The sequence below is a fragment of the Rhea pennata genome, chromosome 1 (assembly GCF_028389875.1).
Source record: "Rhea pennata isolate bPtePen1 chromosome 1, bPtePen1.pri, whole genome shotgun sequence".
Lineage (NCBI taxonomy): Eukaryota > Metazoa > Chordata > Aves > Rheiformes > Rheidae > Rhea > Rhea pennata.
In genome coordinates this window covers 206,867,506-206,884,442 of record NC_084663.1, presented here as the reverse complement: position 1 = coordinate 206,884,442, position 16,937 = coordinate 206,867,506, and the positions used below count along the sequence as shown (strand labels likewise).

Here is a 16,937-nt window from a genome sequence, read left to right as displayed (position 1 = left end):
GTTCTTTGGTAACCTATTTCTTACTACTTTAAGCACAAAGTAGCATATCAGAGTCCTGCTACAGACAGAACTCTGATCTCAAATCAAATTACACCTATTTGAGAAGATTCTTAGAATTTAGGAAAAGCATTCTGAAGTTGAGAATGGGTTTCTAAGTTCCTACTGGCCTTGCTCCTGGTCTGCCATGGTAGGCAAGATAAGCATCAGCCCCACACGACTGCATGCTTACCTTTGTAAGCTTTGGCACAATAAATAATTGTGTTTATTTTTGCATGACTTACATATGAAAGCAAATTTTTCTATCAGCTATAACCCAAAATTAAGAAGTAATTTTAAGCAGTTAGAAATCAGTACTACTGCATGAGTTACTGCTTAGATAAAAGTCACACCTTTAACTTTCCTGTTTTCATCCATGTATCTTTACCATTGGAGAAGTGAAAACAAAAATATGGTCTTTTTTTTTTTTTTTTAATTCACTGTCTTTTACTTATGAGGTTGAAGGGAAAAAGGTATTTTTAAAAACATTTTAATTGAAAGGTATAATTATGACGAGATATGTATTTTAAAACTTGTTTGTTTCTGTTAAGACTCATCCCATAGGTAAACTTAGTTCTTTGCTTACTTTCTTCAGCAACAAGAGCTCTGTATACCGATACAGAATTCTCCTGATACCTGCAGCGTGTACCATCTTCTACTACTACAGACATCCACTTATTTTGAAGAAGATTTGTAAATTCAAAAGTTGTGGAACAGGATAGAATATACATTCTAATAACTCTGCCAAAATAAATACAGACAGCAGCTTGGTGATTTTGCAATATTCTGTATTTTGGTAGATTATGCAGCCCTTTTATTGTCCATTCAGTTTCACATTTAACAGTTCAAGCACCAACGCTAGGGAAAAAAAAAAAAAAAAAAAAAAATCTCCTCTTGCCTACCTGTTTTTTTTTTTTTTTTTTTTGGTCTCATCTCCTGCTTTCACAAATATAAGACAGCAAATAAGTCAGCAAGTATTTAAATCCTTAACAAAATATGCTTTATTCCATCATTCCACAGCCATCAGGTAACAGAACATTAGTTTCAGAACATACAAGTAGAAGAGTCTGCAAGTGCTCTTTCATATTTAAGCATCATTTTTATTCTAGATGTGGAATTGCATGTTAATCACTTTATAAACTCAGATTTTATATCCTTATTATGAAAAGTTTCATAACAAATAGAGCTGAATTTAGCATGTACTACCCAGTAGATCCAGTCTAAACAGAACACTTGAAAAATTAACATACAGTATGGACTGAGAGCATATCTATTTAGAAAGTTAATGCACAGTAGGTAAGGTTGTAAGCAAACTGCAATAGCTCTTCTACTAGAACTTTCCATGGAAATGTTTCAATAGAATAAATATACTCCTGGGAGCAAGAGCAAAAAGAGCTATTGCTCTTCAAGTTTATACTCTCATTTACTGTGCATCCACTTTCTTTGTAGATTGCAGCACAGTATCTAGCAAAAGAAGTATATAAAAGTTAAATACTTGATTACAGTAGCAAGTCACCACTTCATGACGGGAAATCACTTGTCTCTGGGATTCATTATTGATCTGAATTCTCTTTTTTCTGTTGTGCACTGGATATTGGTAATTCAAGACTTGCCCATAATAGGGGCTCTGCTTTTCTCATAGTAAGCTCGATCTTCGTAGCAGTCATGTTTACATAACTCCTCTTTACATCAATTACCTAAAACAAAGCAAACAGATTTCACACTTAACACAACTGACAGATGTTTAAGACTTAAAATTAAGAAGGGTACCAGATGAACTAGACTTTAGCCAATGTTTAGGTCTGAAACTTTAGAGCAGGACTCATCATAGAGGTTATCACCACAGAATCATAAGGGACCTCTGGAGGTCATCCAGTCCAGCCCTCAGCATACCCTGTACAGGGACTGAACCTGAGACCTTGGCATTAGCAGCACCATGCTCCAACCAACTGAGCTAAACCTGACTCACTATGGACTATTCCATTCTACACTTGAATATTTTATATTGTCTAAAATTTGAGAGAGATTTAACTTTTAGATGAAATTCCCTCTGTTATCTGGAAAAATCTTTAACACTCAGCCCTCTTCCACTCCCAAGCTGTGAAGATATGCCCACATACATACAAGCCTAACACATACATAAGCATGCACCTATATGGTGATAGGAGTTTTCTGCACCACTATCATATTTAGGATATGATCTTAGGATAATTCAGGTCACAGGGGATTTCAGGAGGTCATCCAACCTCCTACAAAACAGAGTAAACTACCATGTCAAACCTGGTTGCTCAGGGCTTTAGATTCAGATTTAAGTTTAGACTCAATGATGTGCAATTGAATTTCTTTCAATAAGCAGAGTAATGAAAAAAAGTAATCAGAAGAGAAAACTGGAAACGGAAAAATGATTCTTATACTTACTCCCCATAATTTCACACTGTGATGAAATTCTTTTTCTCCTTCAAATACAATGTGGATATTTAACTTAAAAGGGAAAACAGATTTTTTTCAGACATTAGATAAGTCAACTATGTTTAAGCAAAATACATCACAAGAAGACTCAGATCCTACATTCTAACGCTATAACATTAGTACCTCTGAAATGTGTACCATAAAGAATGACATTAAGCTACTTTAGTCAAATACTAATAAATTATGAATCTATAATTATTTATACATATAGTCATGTCAATATTTTGTAATCACACTAACGATTCAAGTGCAAAAATTTAATTAAAACTTTTTTGCCATTAAAACTATAGATGTTCACACAGAAGGGAAAACTGCTAGGCATATTTGAACAAAAATGTCAAGAAAAAAATGTTTATCAAAAAACTCTTACACTATTCTCTCTCTCTTACACTGTAAGATCTCTGCATTGTTAATAAAGCAGAAAATAGATTTTCATTACTTCAAGCTGCTGTGTTTTAACAACAAAAAACAAACAAAATCCTAAGGCTGTTACTCACCATTGTGCTATTTGCTTCTACGTAACTAAGATCGGGAATGGAGTTTTTAGCATATACTGAGATAGTTACTTCCCCTCCAGTTTGGTGCCAGTCATGCCTGCATGGAACTACTTTCTTTCCCTAGATTAGAAGAAAAAGTTATGAAAAAATATTAAAATTGCATTTATGAGAAATTTTACAAGACTAAACAGGAAAAGAACCTAGGTCTACTTTTATACTCAATAAACACAGCTAATATAGAACTATATTCTGGGTTCAGATGAGTGCACAAAACTACTTAGATTATTTTTTTAAACTAACTTTCAGCTACTGGCCCTTGACAAATATTAGCATGGGAAAAAAACCCATTCACGACAGGGACAATGATAAGAAAAAAGGACATTGTGACAGAATGAAATCAAAATCTTTCTTGTTGAATTAACTTTTGTCCAAGACCACAACATCCAGCAGGTGGTAGGAAGGAACCTAAGAAAGAAAAAGCAAGTGCTAACTCCAAAAAGTTCCCATATTACTGCAAGAAACTAAGTAATCCTCTGTGTTCTTTGATGAGGGAAGAAAAAAAATAGTGGAAAAGGAAAAAGAATAAATCACAAAACAAGAAATCATTAGACAGTTGGCTAAGAACTCATTATCTTAACATAAAAACATTTCATGAAGAGTTTCTTAATGCATGGGTAAATTCATTAAAAGAATATTCTTCTGCTTTAGGCTTTCAGCTTCAGCTTCCCCCTCCCCCCCCAAGCCTCTTTTCCATATCTGAAAATACTGCTTAAGCACACACATAAGCTGTCAAAGCAAGTAACTATTCTGCAACTTAGAGGATGTAAAGAACTCTGAAGTAAATGTTACAGAATGAGGTAAAACAAAACTACACTTTCTGTTGTATATCCTTGATCTTCTTTTGTTAAATGTTACTGATGTTTGCAGTATCAATATAATCTTCCATCAGCAGTAACCAATGTATTCATAACGAAGAACTGTGTTCACCTGCAAATGATCTACTTTTTTATACTAATGGGTCAGATGTTATTCAGTTTTAAGACATTTTCTAAAAACCTTATAAAATATGAATGCATATGAATATAAGTATTTCTTTTCACCTTACAAATTTGTAGTTTGTTTCCATCATCACAATGAAATTCAAACTAAATGCTCTAGGTGATCTTTATGTTATACCAATTTAATATTTTGGTTTGATTTCTTATATCAGACAAGTGTAAGATTCAGATGCTTAAACAGAATCCAAATTAGAGATATTCCTTCTCCCCAGTAGAAGACCAACAAAAAAAGACCCCAACCTCATGAACCTAGATCTGTCCAGCAACCCATCTAGTAATTTGATATGATTCAACCTGAAGGAAATTGGAAGTACAATACATTTTACTAGAAAACATGCATGGCTATTTTCTTCATGGACTTTAGGGGAGGAAAGATTTATTATGATCTTTTGAAAAATTTTAAAAGAATACTATCTGGAATACTATAAACTTTTTTTTTTTTTAATTAACACAGCAGAAAAGACTTTAAAAAAATTTGCAAAAAAAATTTCTATTTATATATGCATCTAGTATACTTCTATCCAGATTATTTCACACTGTTTCTTCACAGTCATGCATACTATCCTCTGTATTATTCTGGAGGTAATAAACTACAACAGCTCTATTACAATAATTAATCAAGCTACAACTACTTTTCAATACTCAGAATTCAGAATAACCAGCTAAAAAAATGTAATACTAATACTACTTACTGCATCCTTTTTAGTCCATACATGTGTTCCTCTTGTACAACCTTCTTGAGCTAAAAATGTATTGAAGTCAGATGTTTTTCTTTTACAACAGCTCCAATACTTCATCCTTTAGAGTTTGAGAAGAAAGTTATTAACAAACAGCATTTAGGACATTATTTACTATTAACACTTAAGGAGCTTTTCTTTATGCAGTATTATTGTTAATTTAGTATATCCTTTCCTAGCACTGCTGTTCTGGATTGTAAGAAATACACAATGAAAACAAAGCAACATCTACAAAGAGAGTAGTTACAGATAATGGACTAATTAAAAAAAATAGTTAACTATATAATACTAACCCTTCATGGAATATAGGTACACCAGAATGGTATATACATACTACTTCTGTGCTCTGTGGTCCTTCGTATGTCTGGTTAGAAAAAAAAAAAAGAAAAAAGAAAAAACACATAATTTGAAGTGTACCACTATTTCAGTAAGTGGACTAAAACAACAACAGAAAAATACAACAGAAACAACAAAGTACTATAAAGCTTTTGAATTATTCATCTGATGGCTTGTTCTAGCTTTCCAAAAGAGTCATTCACTCTTCATTCACAGAAAGCCCTCTGGTACTCCTTTCTTACAACCTATACTATGCATTGGTTCAATAACAATAGATCTCTCTGAAGGTCTAAAGAGACATTTATGAGATGGAATACTATCTTTAAAACACACTAAATATCACAGAAAAACAACTACTTTATTAAAAACATTAAAATTAACATTCCTAAAATAAAACACAAAAGGAACTTAATCAAATGTTATACATCTTTGCTATGGAAAGACATCAGTTGCTTCCAACACAAATGAGACTGTTATAAACACCTCTCCCACTAGAATTTCATTAAGAAGAAAAAATGTCAGATCTCCAGTGAACTGTATCTTTCCATTCTACTGTCTTGTATAAAATAAGGTTGTTAAGAGGGTTTTTTTTTTTTTTTTTTTTTAAAAAGTGTCAGCTTAGAAGATACTGTAACAGAAAACTGTCACACTGCAAGTATTATTAGTGTGTGTGTGTGTGGGGTGTGTGTGTGTATTATTCAAGCAGGAAGCATTAACTGATAAGGTCCACAGAAATTCCTGAAGTAGGCACAGGTTATCAGGAGCTAAGTGTTATCACTAGCTATAAGCTACCACTAAGCCACCTCTAACCAATACTTATTTAACATTTTAAGCTGAACCACTTCTGTATCTTCGGTTTGGCAAACTTACTAATCAGAGCTTTAGGACGGACCTCAGGGGAGGAAAAAGAAAAAATTCTTAGACTTACTACATTAGCAATACTAAACAGCCCACATTAATTGATACTAACGTGTGTTATCAGATATGCGTTTGTTCAACCTGATAGATTTTATGCCAATTTTGAATAATTTTGTAGTGCACTAAAAGGGAAAAAAAAAAAAAACCTACTTGAACATACCTGCTAAGCTGTTAAGAGTAGAAATGAACTACTTACTTTTGAACAGCCTGCATTTTTACATGCTGTCCCAATCTTGATTTCATCACTCTCCTCTTCTGTAAACAGAATCATATTATAGAAATAAAGCAACTCAAGTGTATAATCTACTGAATATTTTGTTTTTCTTAAAAGTTAAAGAACTAAGGACTAGATAAAACTTGAAAAAAAAAGTGTTTTCTATTTTCTCCCTGTACAGAAGTCTGCCAGAAAGATATAAAGAAACAAAAGCTACATAAACATCCCCCAAAACTGCCATATTATCTGTGCATTAGATTTTAGGTTATAGACTTTTGCACTGTTTTAAGAGGGAAAAAACACATAAGGAGAAGGACTACCATAAAGTTTAGGAGAAAAGAAACTTATCACAGGATAACAGCTCATCTTATTTGACTTTATAAAACTAAGACTGTAAAAGGCTCCAATTGCTGTCTGTAAGTTCAAAAAAGGAGAGAATTTGGATACCAAGAAGGAAGAACAACTCACAGTGTTCACACGCACACAAAAAGACATAAAGTGGACACAAAAGATATTTAGGTTGAAATTAGAAAAAAAAATAAGGAGCAGTGTAGTTCTGGAAGACAATTCCAGGTGAATTGTGGGGAAAAAAAAGACAGAAAACACAAAAGGGAGAACAAACTAGTCTTTGGAGGCATTTCATCATTTTATGAAAGGTATGGTGTCTGTAACAACAGCCTAGCAGATTTCTCAGGAAATTCTTTCAACCCTATATTTAGGCAAATATATCCCATATCCACTCTATCAGGAAAATCTTACAAAATAAATAGTTTAAATAATTTTAGTGACACCCAAGCCCCTACACTCTGCTCACATTTCAGCTTTGATTATTATTCCTTCTACTGGAAGATATTTCACAGATTAAGAACATGAACATTTTAGAAACATCAACAAAACATAGTATTTCAAAAGTAAATATTTTACATTTATTTGCCCGAGAAGAAATGCCATATACACACTTGATTTTTGCATAACCTTACCTTTTTTCTCCTCATTTTCTGTTGACAATTTCAGTTTATCTAAAGCTTGCTTCAAGGAAGCTGATACTTTCAGTTGCAAACTTGTCATTGGTTCATCTGGGCTAAAAACAGTCAATATATTCACGTTAAAATCAAAAAATACTTACAAAAGATGACAAAGCAGTAACTTTTAATCTTACTATAGAGCTCTTCCTTTTCATTCTCCTTTATAACAAACATACTAGCTCCTAAATGTTAATTCTTACTGTTTATGGAAAAACAGACTAGAAATTTAGTAGAGGATCTTTTTTTTTTATTTTTTTTTCCCAATAGGAAGTCTTAAATTCCCTAAAACAACAAAAAATAAAGGAGAGAGATTATGGAATTTGAGCATAATCATCCTAAAATGATTTTTAAGAATGTTTAAAACATGAAGAACAACTGCTAGTGGTATTCTAATCCATGAAGCTTTACACTGCAATTTTTGTTTCCTGTCAAGGTCAATGCTGAGAGATCCTGTACTGCCTTGTCCTGATCAAAACCCTTTCATTTCATTTTGAAGCTCAAGATAACATCACTGCTACCAAAGACAAGCTGACTTAAAGTTCATTTGGGAATTTCTAACTGTACCTGCAACAGAAAGCTTACAAAAATGAGTTGAATATCACCACATGCTATTAACACCGCCCTGCCCACTGCTCAGACGCATCTGTGTAAAACTAAACAACCAAGTAAGTTTTAATTTGGCCAACTGGCAACAGATTTGAGAAAACTGTTGTTTTGGTAATACTATACCTTGGTCTTTTAATTGTTTCCAGTGGTTTTGGTGCCTGAATTATGTGTTCTTGAAATTTGGGTTTCAGTTCAGCTAGCTCCTTTCGTTCAGAGGTAGTTTTGACTTCTGGTTTAACAGGCTCAGGAGGTTTCTCACTGTTATGGAGACCCTTTGTACAGCCCTATTATGGAAAGCAAGTTTGTTTATTTATGCAGCATATTGTGCGTGTCCAGTTAAAAATGATCTGAAACGATAACAGGTCTTGATTTATTTCTTCAGACTCATCTTCCCCATTAGCCTAGTTATAACATTGGCCACAAAGGAAATCCTACAATTAAGATGAAAAATATCTTCATTTGCATAAACACTTGATCCTCAGATATTTTAAAGAAAAAGTGAATACTTTCCATAACTGATCAATGGAATAAAAAATTTTTAAATGTAAGCAATAGTTCTTTTGTTAGTTTGTTTCTATTTAGTTAAGATCTTTTTTCCTTAATTTTGCCTTCCTTCAATGTTAGTAAGAGTCTAAATAGGTTTTGCTAGAACTAACTATAAACTTTAAAACTTGAAAATTGAGACTTAACTTCAACATTATAGGAAGTAAAAAGAGTACATATCTGAGACTTCAGACAATTTTAACATACGTCAGAAAATTTTAAACATATAAACAAACAAATGAACATACTATATTATATTTATCGCTGTGATTTGGCATGTAAAATGATTTCAAAATATCCTTCATACATACCACAATGCTTAAGAAGTCAGAAAAGTCTGTTGTTCTTCTTTTACAACATGACCAACCCTATAACCATTTTGGGAAAAGAAAAGAACAAACATGAACACCTTATTCAGCAAGAGCTTATAGAAGAGTAATTATATTCCTTTACAAGATACAGAATTTCATGATTATAATACTCTTCTCTCCTTTGGCCACTGCTGTCTACCTTCTGTATTTTTAGAAACTACAGCAATGTATTATGACTGCCATTATTTAGTTTACTCATAGTACCTTCATCAGAAAGCGCAGTAAAAACGTAAAGAGGCAATAATTTAATGACAAGTTAAATACAACTTAGTATGACAGAAAACAGAAATGTTACTATAAAAGATAGAGTATTTATTCAGTCACATTACTCTGAGACAAGGCTCATCTGTAGCAGTTTACAAGCCCCATTTTTTTCTTTCCTTGAGCACTAATCCAGTCTTTCAACTATTTATTTCCCTCCACACAACTAGAGATCTACCATGTGTAGCCATAGATTGAATTACATTAACCGAGAATGTTTTTTTATTATATAATTAAGAAATTCAATTTTAGAGAAAATTATCCTTCTACCATAAAAAACAAGTCTTAAAACTCAATCTTATTAAAAATAATAATCTGACTAACCAATACTTCTTCAATCACATCAAGAGTTTCAGTGAGAAATTGGGTTTTGGGTAGACAGCTCCAAAACATCATTAAAATATTCATTATTTCCATTATTTATTTTATTTTATTATTTCCACTAGTCACTATTTCCAAGGAGGTAGGAGGTTCACTCCTGCCCACTTAGATTACCTGCAATTCACAGCAGGAGGAAAACTACTCATACAAAATCATAAGTTTTTAATATGGCTAAAAAAAATGGGGTAGATAGAGGTGGGGAAAGTAGTGCTCAATTTAGAAACACTGTTTATATAAAAGAAAGAGGGAGCAAGCACAGCCTTCCAAAGTAAATTTAGAACTTCTGTCTTTACAATTATGCAGAAGCTCCATACACTGTGTTATGAGTAGGACTACAATTTTGTAACAAATGATTTGCTATAATGTAAGTACATTCATATGTGACCCAACAGCATCTGGCCTGTTCTTGCCAGTGGCACTCTGTGGCCACTTCCGGAGTCACGTGTTGCAACGTAAGCACCAACTCAGTGAACACGTGCTTCCCAACACATAGGCATAAGCCTCCAGGCATTTGAGAGACATTGCGCATCATGGGGAAGAGATGAGATGCACTGCCAACAGAAGCAGCTCCTGAATACCAGAAAAAGTATGTTTGTTCCACATCTCAGTCAAATAGCAGTTCCAAGACATAAGAAAATCCACTTAGGCTACATCTGTATTAGTAGATTAGGGCCACAGAATGTTCCTGGACTGTAGATTTCTGTAAATATACAGTTAAGAATATGATTTCTGGTACAGTTTCAGCCTGAGCCAATTAGTCTCTCTCAGTAATTCCCAGTAGGTAGTTTGGATGTAGCCATTTGATCCCAAAGTAGAAGAGTTCAACATTATGAATATGGGCCATGTTGCATCTGTCAGCCTAACCACCACAGACCAGTTCCAGGTATATTTAAGTCACTACAGAAGACGTAGCCCAAGAATCCTAGACAGCTGCGTCTGGGCATGGGTGAGCACTCCTAACCTAACAGACTTGTTCATTTGTCAGATCAAAAGAACACTTTTTTATAGTAGGCAAATGTAACATATATGCCAGTGTTCTAGCCACATAAAACCACAACAAGATGGTCCAAATTCCAGGTAAGTTAATAACTGAGGAGTATGATACCTCTCACTGCCTCCAGAGATCTATTAGAAGACCTAATTAAACTGTTAAGACACCTAAAGTCAATCAACAGGAAACAACTCATAGGGACATGTACAGCATTCAGACCATATGAATCTGATTTTTAATTTTTTTTGTTTGTTTTTGCAGTTTGAAAGGAAAAGGGGGAAAATACATCACAAGCACACTGTTATACACAAACAGGAAAAAAGGTAAAGTGTTCCCAAACTTACTTTCAGAGCATCATGAAAGACTGGCACACCTGGATGATATGTACATGAATCTAGAAAAAAAACACTATTATTAATATTTAGGCATACTAAGAATCCTTACAAGTATTTATCTGATCATAAACAGCAAAAAATTGTCACACATGCAATTCACATATGCCATGAGCTGCCTCACTTCCCCAAATGCACATACTCACAAAAGGAACTACAAACTTCATAAATGAGGCTTTCTGACTGCATGTATTAAACCTAAATAATCAATAATATTTATTCTGTATTATGCAACAAAGACCACAAAGCAGGCACCTAAAACAAACTCCTTCTCTGTTTGTATTAAATAAACTTTCTATGGACCATCTCTAGCCTCTGTTAACGATTAGTCCTCACTGGTAATCCAGCAGAGGTAAAAGTAGTCTTATGGCCATCTGATGGGAATAAAATATTGGTTTACAGTATCAAACACAGCTGTTCACAGCTCTATGGATAGATATACGCTTTCTATCCAGAAGCACTAGGTGTCCAAGCTCTCTGAAAACCTATCTCAAGTTCATTAATTTATCCATGATAATTTACACTTCAGTGGCTGTTTGTGGTATCCTAGGTCACTTAAGGACTCAAACCCAAAAGCCAATCTTCCACATACAAGATTTAGACATGTTGAAACTACTAATTATACCTAGGTTCTATACAAACGCTGCACTGAAATGCTATTTCCATTAGCTGGAATATCTCATAGAATGTGATTTATTGATGTGATGGCATTTTCTGTAGGAATTGCTCTTTTAAAGTTGAATATATTTATTTGTCAAGTGCAATAATTCCTCTAATTATATTGTATCTCTTTAACATATACTTTTTTCCTGAAGTAGAAATAGGTAAAAGGAGAACTGACACAAGAAGTTAACATTTTTTAAATAAGCCCCTAGGAAACAGAAGAGTGAAAAAACATAGGTTAAAAAAAAAAAAAAAAAAGTTTTGCTTGTTATCTTCTTCTTTACTTAGTGTCTAAGACACTAATATGGCCTGAAAAACAAGTTACCTTAAGATGACATCTTCCACCTCAGACTCAGAAGGCTCATATTTTAGGACATCAGTTCAACAGCAGGACTTGTAAGCATATTCGTAACTTCTACTAATCTCTTTGGCTTCAGGATGAAAGGTTTATGCTAGTAAACCTCATGAAAGCTATGAAAATGTGGTTACTCTTTATACAGAGTCCAGAACTTTTCTGTCAAGTCAAACAAACCTAAAAATAGAGGTTATTCTTTTCCAGAAGTATGGAATTATGTCATCACAAGCACCATGATAGTAAAACTAAGCTATATTTGCAGCAAATATAACTTCTGAATAAGATGACTTAAATTACTACTTCTGACCCCTTGCAAGTATGTGGGTTCAAGTAAGAGACACATAGCAAGTGCCATGTTTGTAGAGACTGAAATCATCTTGGGGTCAATTAATTCAACAACCCTCTGGCTCACAGCTCACACACAAACAAATGTCCATTTGGCCAAGCCCAATCCTTTTTCTTTCCTTCCTGAAGCCCTCTTAGCAGGTGGTACATCATGTAGCAAATTAAACCCCGCTCTCTGCTGCTATCTCATGAGGCTACTCCTGTTCCACAACAGCAGATGCTGAGGCAAGTAGCTCTGTCATGCCTCAAAAGGCAGTGGGACCTACTCGTGAAGTAGGCTGGATTCCAGTAATTTAGTCTGCAAGTCAAAGGATACTAAGATAATCACCCATTTCTACTTGTATTGAGCCCAACCGCTTACATAAGTGTGAAGTCAACCTCAGACTAACAGAAAGAGAACTTAGCATGCATTATTGTCACTCTAACAGTCAAAGCAATGTTCTGATTCGTCCAACTTCAGCTTCTATCTTTTGGTTGCTATTAAACTAAGACATCCAAGTCTCTTCTCCACTACCATTAATACACTTAACCAGGAGTCATACACAAACACAAGGTCATTCATAGCAAGCTGTTTTCTCTCATGCTCAAATCACTTCTGGAGATATGAGTATCACATTTTTTTTTTTTTACAATGCAAACACTGTTCTCCAGTCATCATCATACTGCAACATCCTTGCTTATTCACTTAAGTACCTTGCTACATTTTTGGTTAAATGCCAGAGTAGAAAATAGTCCAAATCATCTAAACTTAACTGAGGTATTTGCAATGGAATCCTGTTAAATTCTAAAGGATGAAGTGAAATATCTGCCTATATACAGCTCACACACTGAGCTGCTATCCTGGAGAAACACTAATACTCGCAAACCCAGAAATAATGAAAGGTGGTTAGACCTGATGACCTTCATTCACTACCTTGGGGAAACTGATACCTTCAAGGGGCTGCTGAAGTTAGGAAGCCAATTCCACTGAATTTCTTACAGGATTAGAAAAAAAACGTAGAAAATGAAAAAAATGTGGTAAGAAAAGAGTTCATAAATAGTTCACAGGGAAAAGGCATGCTCTGGCTGAGAAATACAAAGCCCTGGGAAAAAAGACAGGATCAGAGGGTGCACTTCTACTGCAATGCAGTTTGCACCGTGGGTACCAGGCAAAGTTACAGAAAGTAGATTTTGAACAGACAAACTGCAAAATCTAGGCTACCATTTCACGTAACTCCATTCAGTGCAGCTCCAGGCAAAAAGGTTTCTCTTCCTGGGTCTAGCTGGGACTCTAGTCTAATGAACATGTAGTTGAAGGTAAGCACAATCAGAAACCTGATTCCTCTTTCCCTTACTCTACTTCAGAAATACATAAAGTAAGTCTTCCTCAGCTCTGTGATGACATTTATCCTGCAGCTGCAATATCACTAAGTTTGTCTAAGGGAAAGGGGTAAAAATAGGCAAGACAGAGTAAGCCCTTCCATTCTGGCAAGATGAAATTAAACTGCATTAAGCATCATGTGAAAGTGTATCCTCAGACATCATTAAACTCTACTGCCACTCTTGGAGTTAAGTTCCACCTGCTGTCAGATGCTGTACATACATGCTTAACAGCATATATCTGATTAGCAGTTAATGTATCTAAAATGGATGTGAAAATTCTATCTTGGCAGGCATGCCATGAATTAATTCATAATTGTGCATTCTGTCTCTATGTAGACATACCTTTACTGCTTTCCTTCTGGCTGTTTTTTCTGCCCCTCTTTCAGATGCATGCAGTCCTTCACAAAATGTCAGCCAGTAACAACTTGCTCCCCCCACCCCAAAACTAGGGTTTATACAGAAAATTGATGCATACATTATTTCAGCCATCTGATTCTGAAGAGAATGGTAATAGCCTCTTACATCAATCATCACTATAGGAACATCTATACTAGAGACTGAATGTGAACGAAGGGGCTGGAAGTTCCAAAACAGTTTTCAGATCAAAGTCTTACCTTCTCCTGGTTTTCACTTACAAATACTTCCTCATGACTCTTGTTCCTAAACTTAACTATAAGACTACATCAATACAAAAGTTTTTATAAAAGGAGGATGTATTCTGGTGGTTAACACATGTACTAACCTTAATCCTCACAATGTACTAAGTGTTTTTGCCTGCTCAGAATGGAGCTCTGAAGCACAAATAAATATTTAACTTATTTAACTTCATATCCGAACACATCTAAATATGGATACAGATGTCTAAGTACTATCGTACCATTGACCTTGGGGAAATTTAGGGATGCTGGAAGTCTGAATTTACTTCAGCAAAAAATATTAAACTTTGCTTTCTGAAGTGCTCTGTGAAGAACAATGTATCTTTAGAACAGCTTAATCTAGGATACTAATTCCAACAAGTGCTCTACTCATTTACCTTAACAAACTTCATCTCAAGAAGCTGTGTTCCTCATCAAAGAATCACAATTAGCAAGTAACAGGGTCATGCCAACCTGATCAGGTCTACCATGATTTTTATCATATATATATAGGAAGATACAGTGAAGAACAATTGTTTTAACAGTAAGAATAGATCACGAAGCTCTAGTGAAGTTCTTCTATTATTTTTTTAAAATCTATTTTGTCTTCTGGAAACAGATGGGGAGTGGTAGAGTCACCAAACAGAAGCTTTCCAAAACCACGTCTGTTCTTGTTGTTATAAACATTTGAGAGTCTTGCTCAAATTATTGTCCCTCTCATGAAAATCCTTAGCTCAGAAAAACAAAACGAAGATTTTATGCAGTGGTTCTTAATCTGACAGTAAGCACACGCTAGAGTACATTAGTCTACTTCTAATCTTGTAGGTCACTAAAAATTAAGCTGACACAAAGAGGCCATTCTAGAAATTCAGCCAACACAGACACTTTACAAACCAGCTAAGGGTAATCCTGTTACTTAGATCACCTTTTTGCAGCCTCAGTGGAACTCTGCAACCTAAAACGATAATGCACTGAAGACATTTCTCATCGCATACTTCATTGCCAGCATTTACAGGGAAAGCATTACAAGAGCTCACAGCAGTTGACAAAGCGGACATACATGTATCATAACACACATTCTACTATCTAAGTATACAGTCCAAATATACAAAGAGTAGCTGAACTCTGATGTACACACTACACACAAAAGCACTCCAAAGTGCTCTCCCCAAAAAAATCTCTTGCACAAGGCCTCCAGTATATACTTTTCAAATACACCCCAATAGTGTTAAGAACTGTTTTGTGGTCTGCTTTTCCTCAAAGTACGCTGACACAGCATTTCGACAAGTGCAAACATAAGCCTACAAGAAAAAACAAAATCTTTTATTATCCACCTATACTTTGGTTAAGACAGTTTGTCATCCATGCCAACAGCAACCCATTAAGTTTACCAGAAAGCCAGGCTCAACGCCAGCCCTGGACCTCCGCATTCACGGCGCATCTCCACCGTGGCCAGGTTTCGCTGTCCAGCTGCCGCAGTGCCCTTAACGTAGTGACCTGCAGCATCACTGTATCGCACCGGATCACCCATCCGCCCCGAGAGCGGCGGAAAACGCCACATGAAAACGAGAGCCCCCCCCCCGGAGAGAGCCAAGTCAGGACCGCGCAGGACCCGCTGCGGGGGGACACAGCACCCCCCGGCCCGGGGGCTCTGCCGGGTCCGTCCCGTCACCGCGCAGCGCCGGCCGCCCCCGCGGGCCTGGCAGTTCCGCACCGCCACGCGGCTCCCAGCTACCGCGGAGGGAGAGCGGACGCCGAAGCTACCCGCGCCCCGCAGCCGCCCCCCCTCCCAGGCCCTCCCTCACGCCGCTACCCCAAAGCGGCAGGGAGGGGACGAAGGGCAGCGGCGGCCGCCCCGCGCGGCGCCCGCCGGCCCGCCGCTCTCACCCTCCGTGTTGGTTTCGGGGTCGAAGCGCTGGCCGCAGCCCCGGTTGTAGCAGAGCGAGGACATGGCGGCGCGGCGGCCGGCGCCGGCTCCCCCCCGCCGGCAGGCAGAGCGGCGGCCGGAAGCCGGGCAGCGCGGGGCGGGGGGTGGCGCGCCGGAAGGAGCCGAGCGGAGCCTTCCGGAATCTTCACGAAGCTTCGGGCGGGCGGGACTGCGCAGGCGCCGCCTCTCGGCGCCGGGCACAGTTGCCAAGGCGAAGGACGCGCGCGTCGCCTTGGGGGGAGCTGGGAAGGAAGGAGGCTCGTGGGTGGTGGAGCTGATGCGCATGCGCCCTGCGAAACCCGGCCGCGGGGGGCGGGGGGGGGCAGTGCGCAGGCGCAGTGGAGGCGGGCGCTGCGTGGCGCTGTGGCGGGAAGAAGGGAAGGAGGGAAAGATGGCGGCGGGCGGTGTGTAGCTGTGGCGGCGTCCCCACTGCAAGGGCCAGCCAGGTCCTGGTGGCGAGAAGAGCGGTGAGGAACTGGCCGTTCCTGCCGCCGGAGGCGGATTTTAGAAACGCCTTTGAACGGGCGGGAGTTGGTCAGGAGCCTGGCAAGCGAGGCAGCCTGCGGCGATCGTTTAGTTCTTGTGATTACATAGGTTGTCTAGTCATCACCAAAGCGTTTGGCTGCGTAAAAAAGCAGTCATTAGGAAACCCGTGTGTGCATATTTCCTGAAGGTCTATGATAGATAGGAATTTAATTACAAATAAGATACTTCTTCTCAATACATAATAAATTATCTAATTTGTAGTGAAAAAGAATTAACAAGCAGCTGGAATATGAATTAATTGATAATGAAAAAGGTTATTTCTGTTTATT

The 16,937-nt window shown here is 37.1% G+C and overlaps 1 protein-coding gene across 1 annotated transcript; it reads right to left on the bottom strand.

Moving 5' to 3' along the window:
• Nucleotides 1-1,013: 1,013 nt before the first annotated feature.
• On the bottom strand, nt 1,014-16,225 carry CHORDC1 (cysteine and histidine rich domain containing 1). The gene is made up of 11 exons (XM_062567349.1): nt 16,083-16,225; nt 10,788-10,837; nt 8,751-8,807; nt 8,020-8,180; nt 7,246-7,346; nt 6,248-6,306; nt 5,091-5,161; nt 4,753-4,858; nt 3,003-3,122; nt 2,455-2,517; nt 1,014-1,733 (listed from the first exon to the last, which is right to left on the bottom strand). Exons 1-11 carry the CDS (start codon nt 16,144-16,146, stop codon nt 1,590-1,592), a joined length of 996 nt encoding a protein of 331 aa, XP_062423333.1. The 5' UTR covers nt 16,147-16,225; the 3' UTR covers nt 1,014-1,589.
• Between the last annotated feature and the right edge of the window lie 712 nt (nt 16,226-16,937).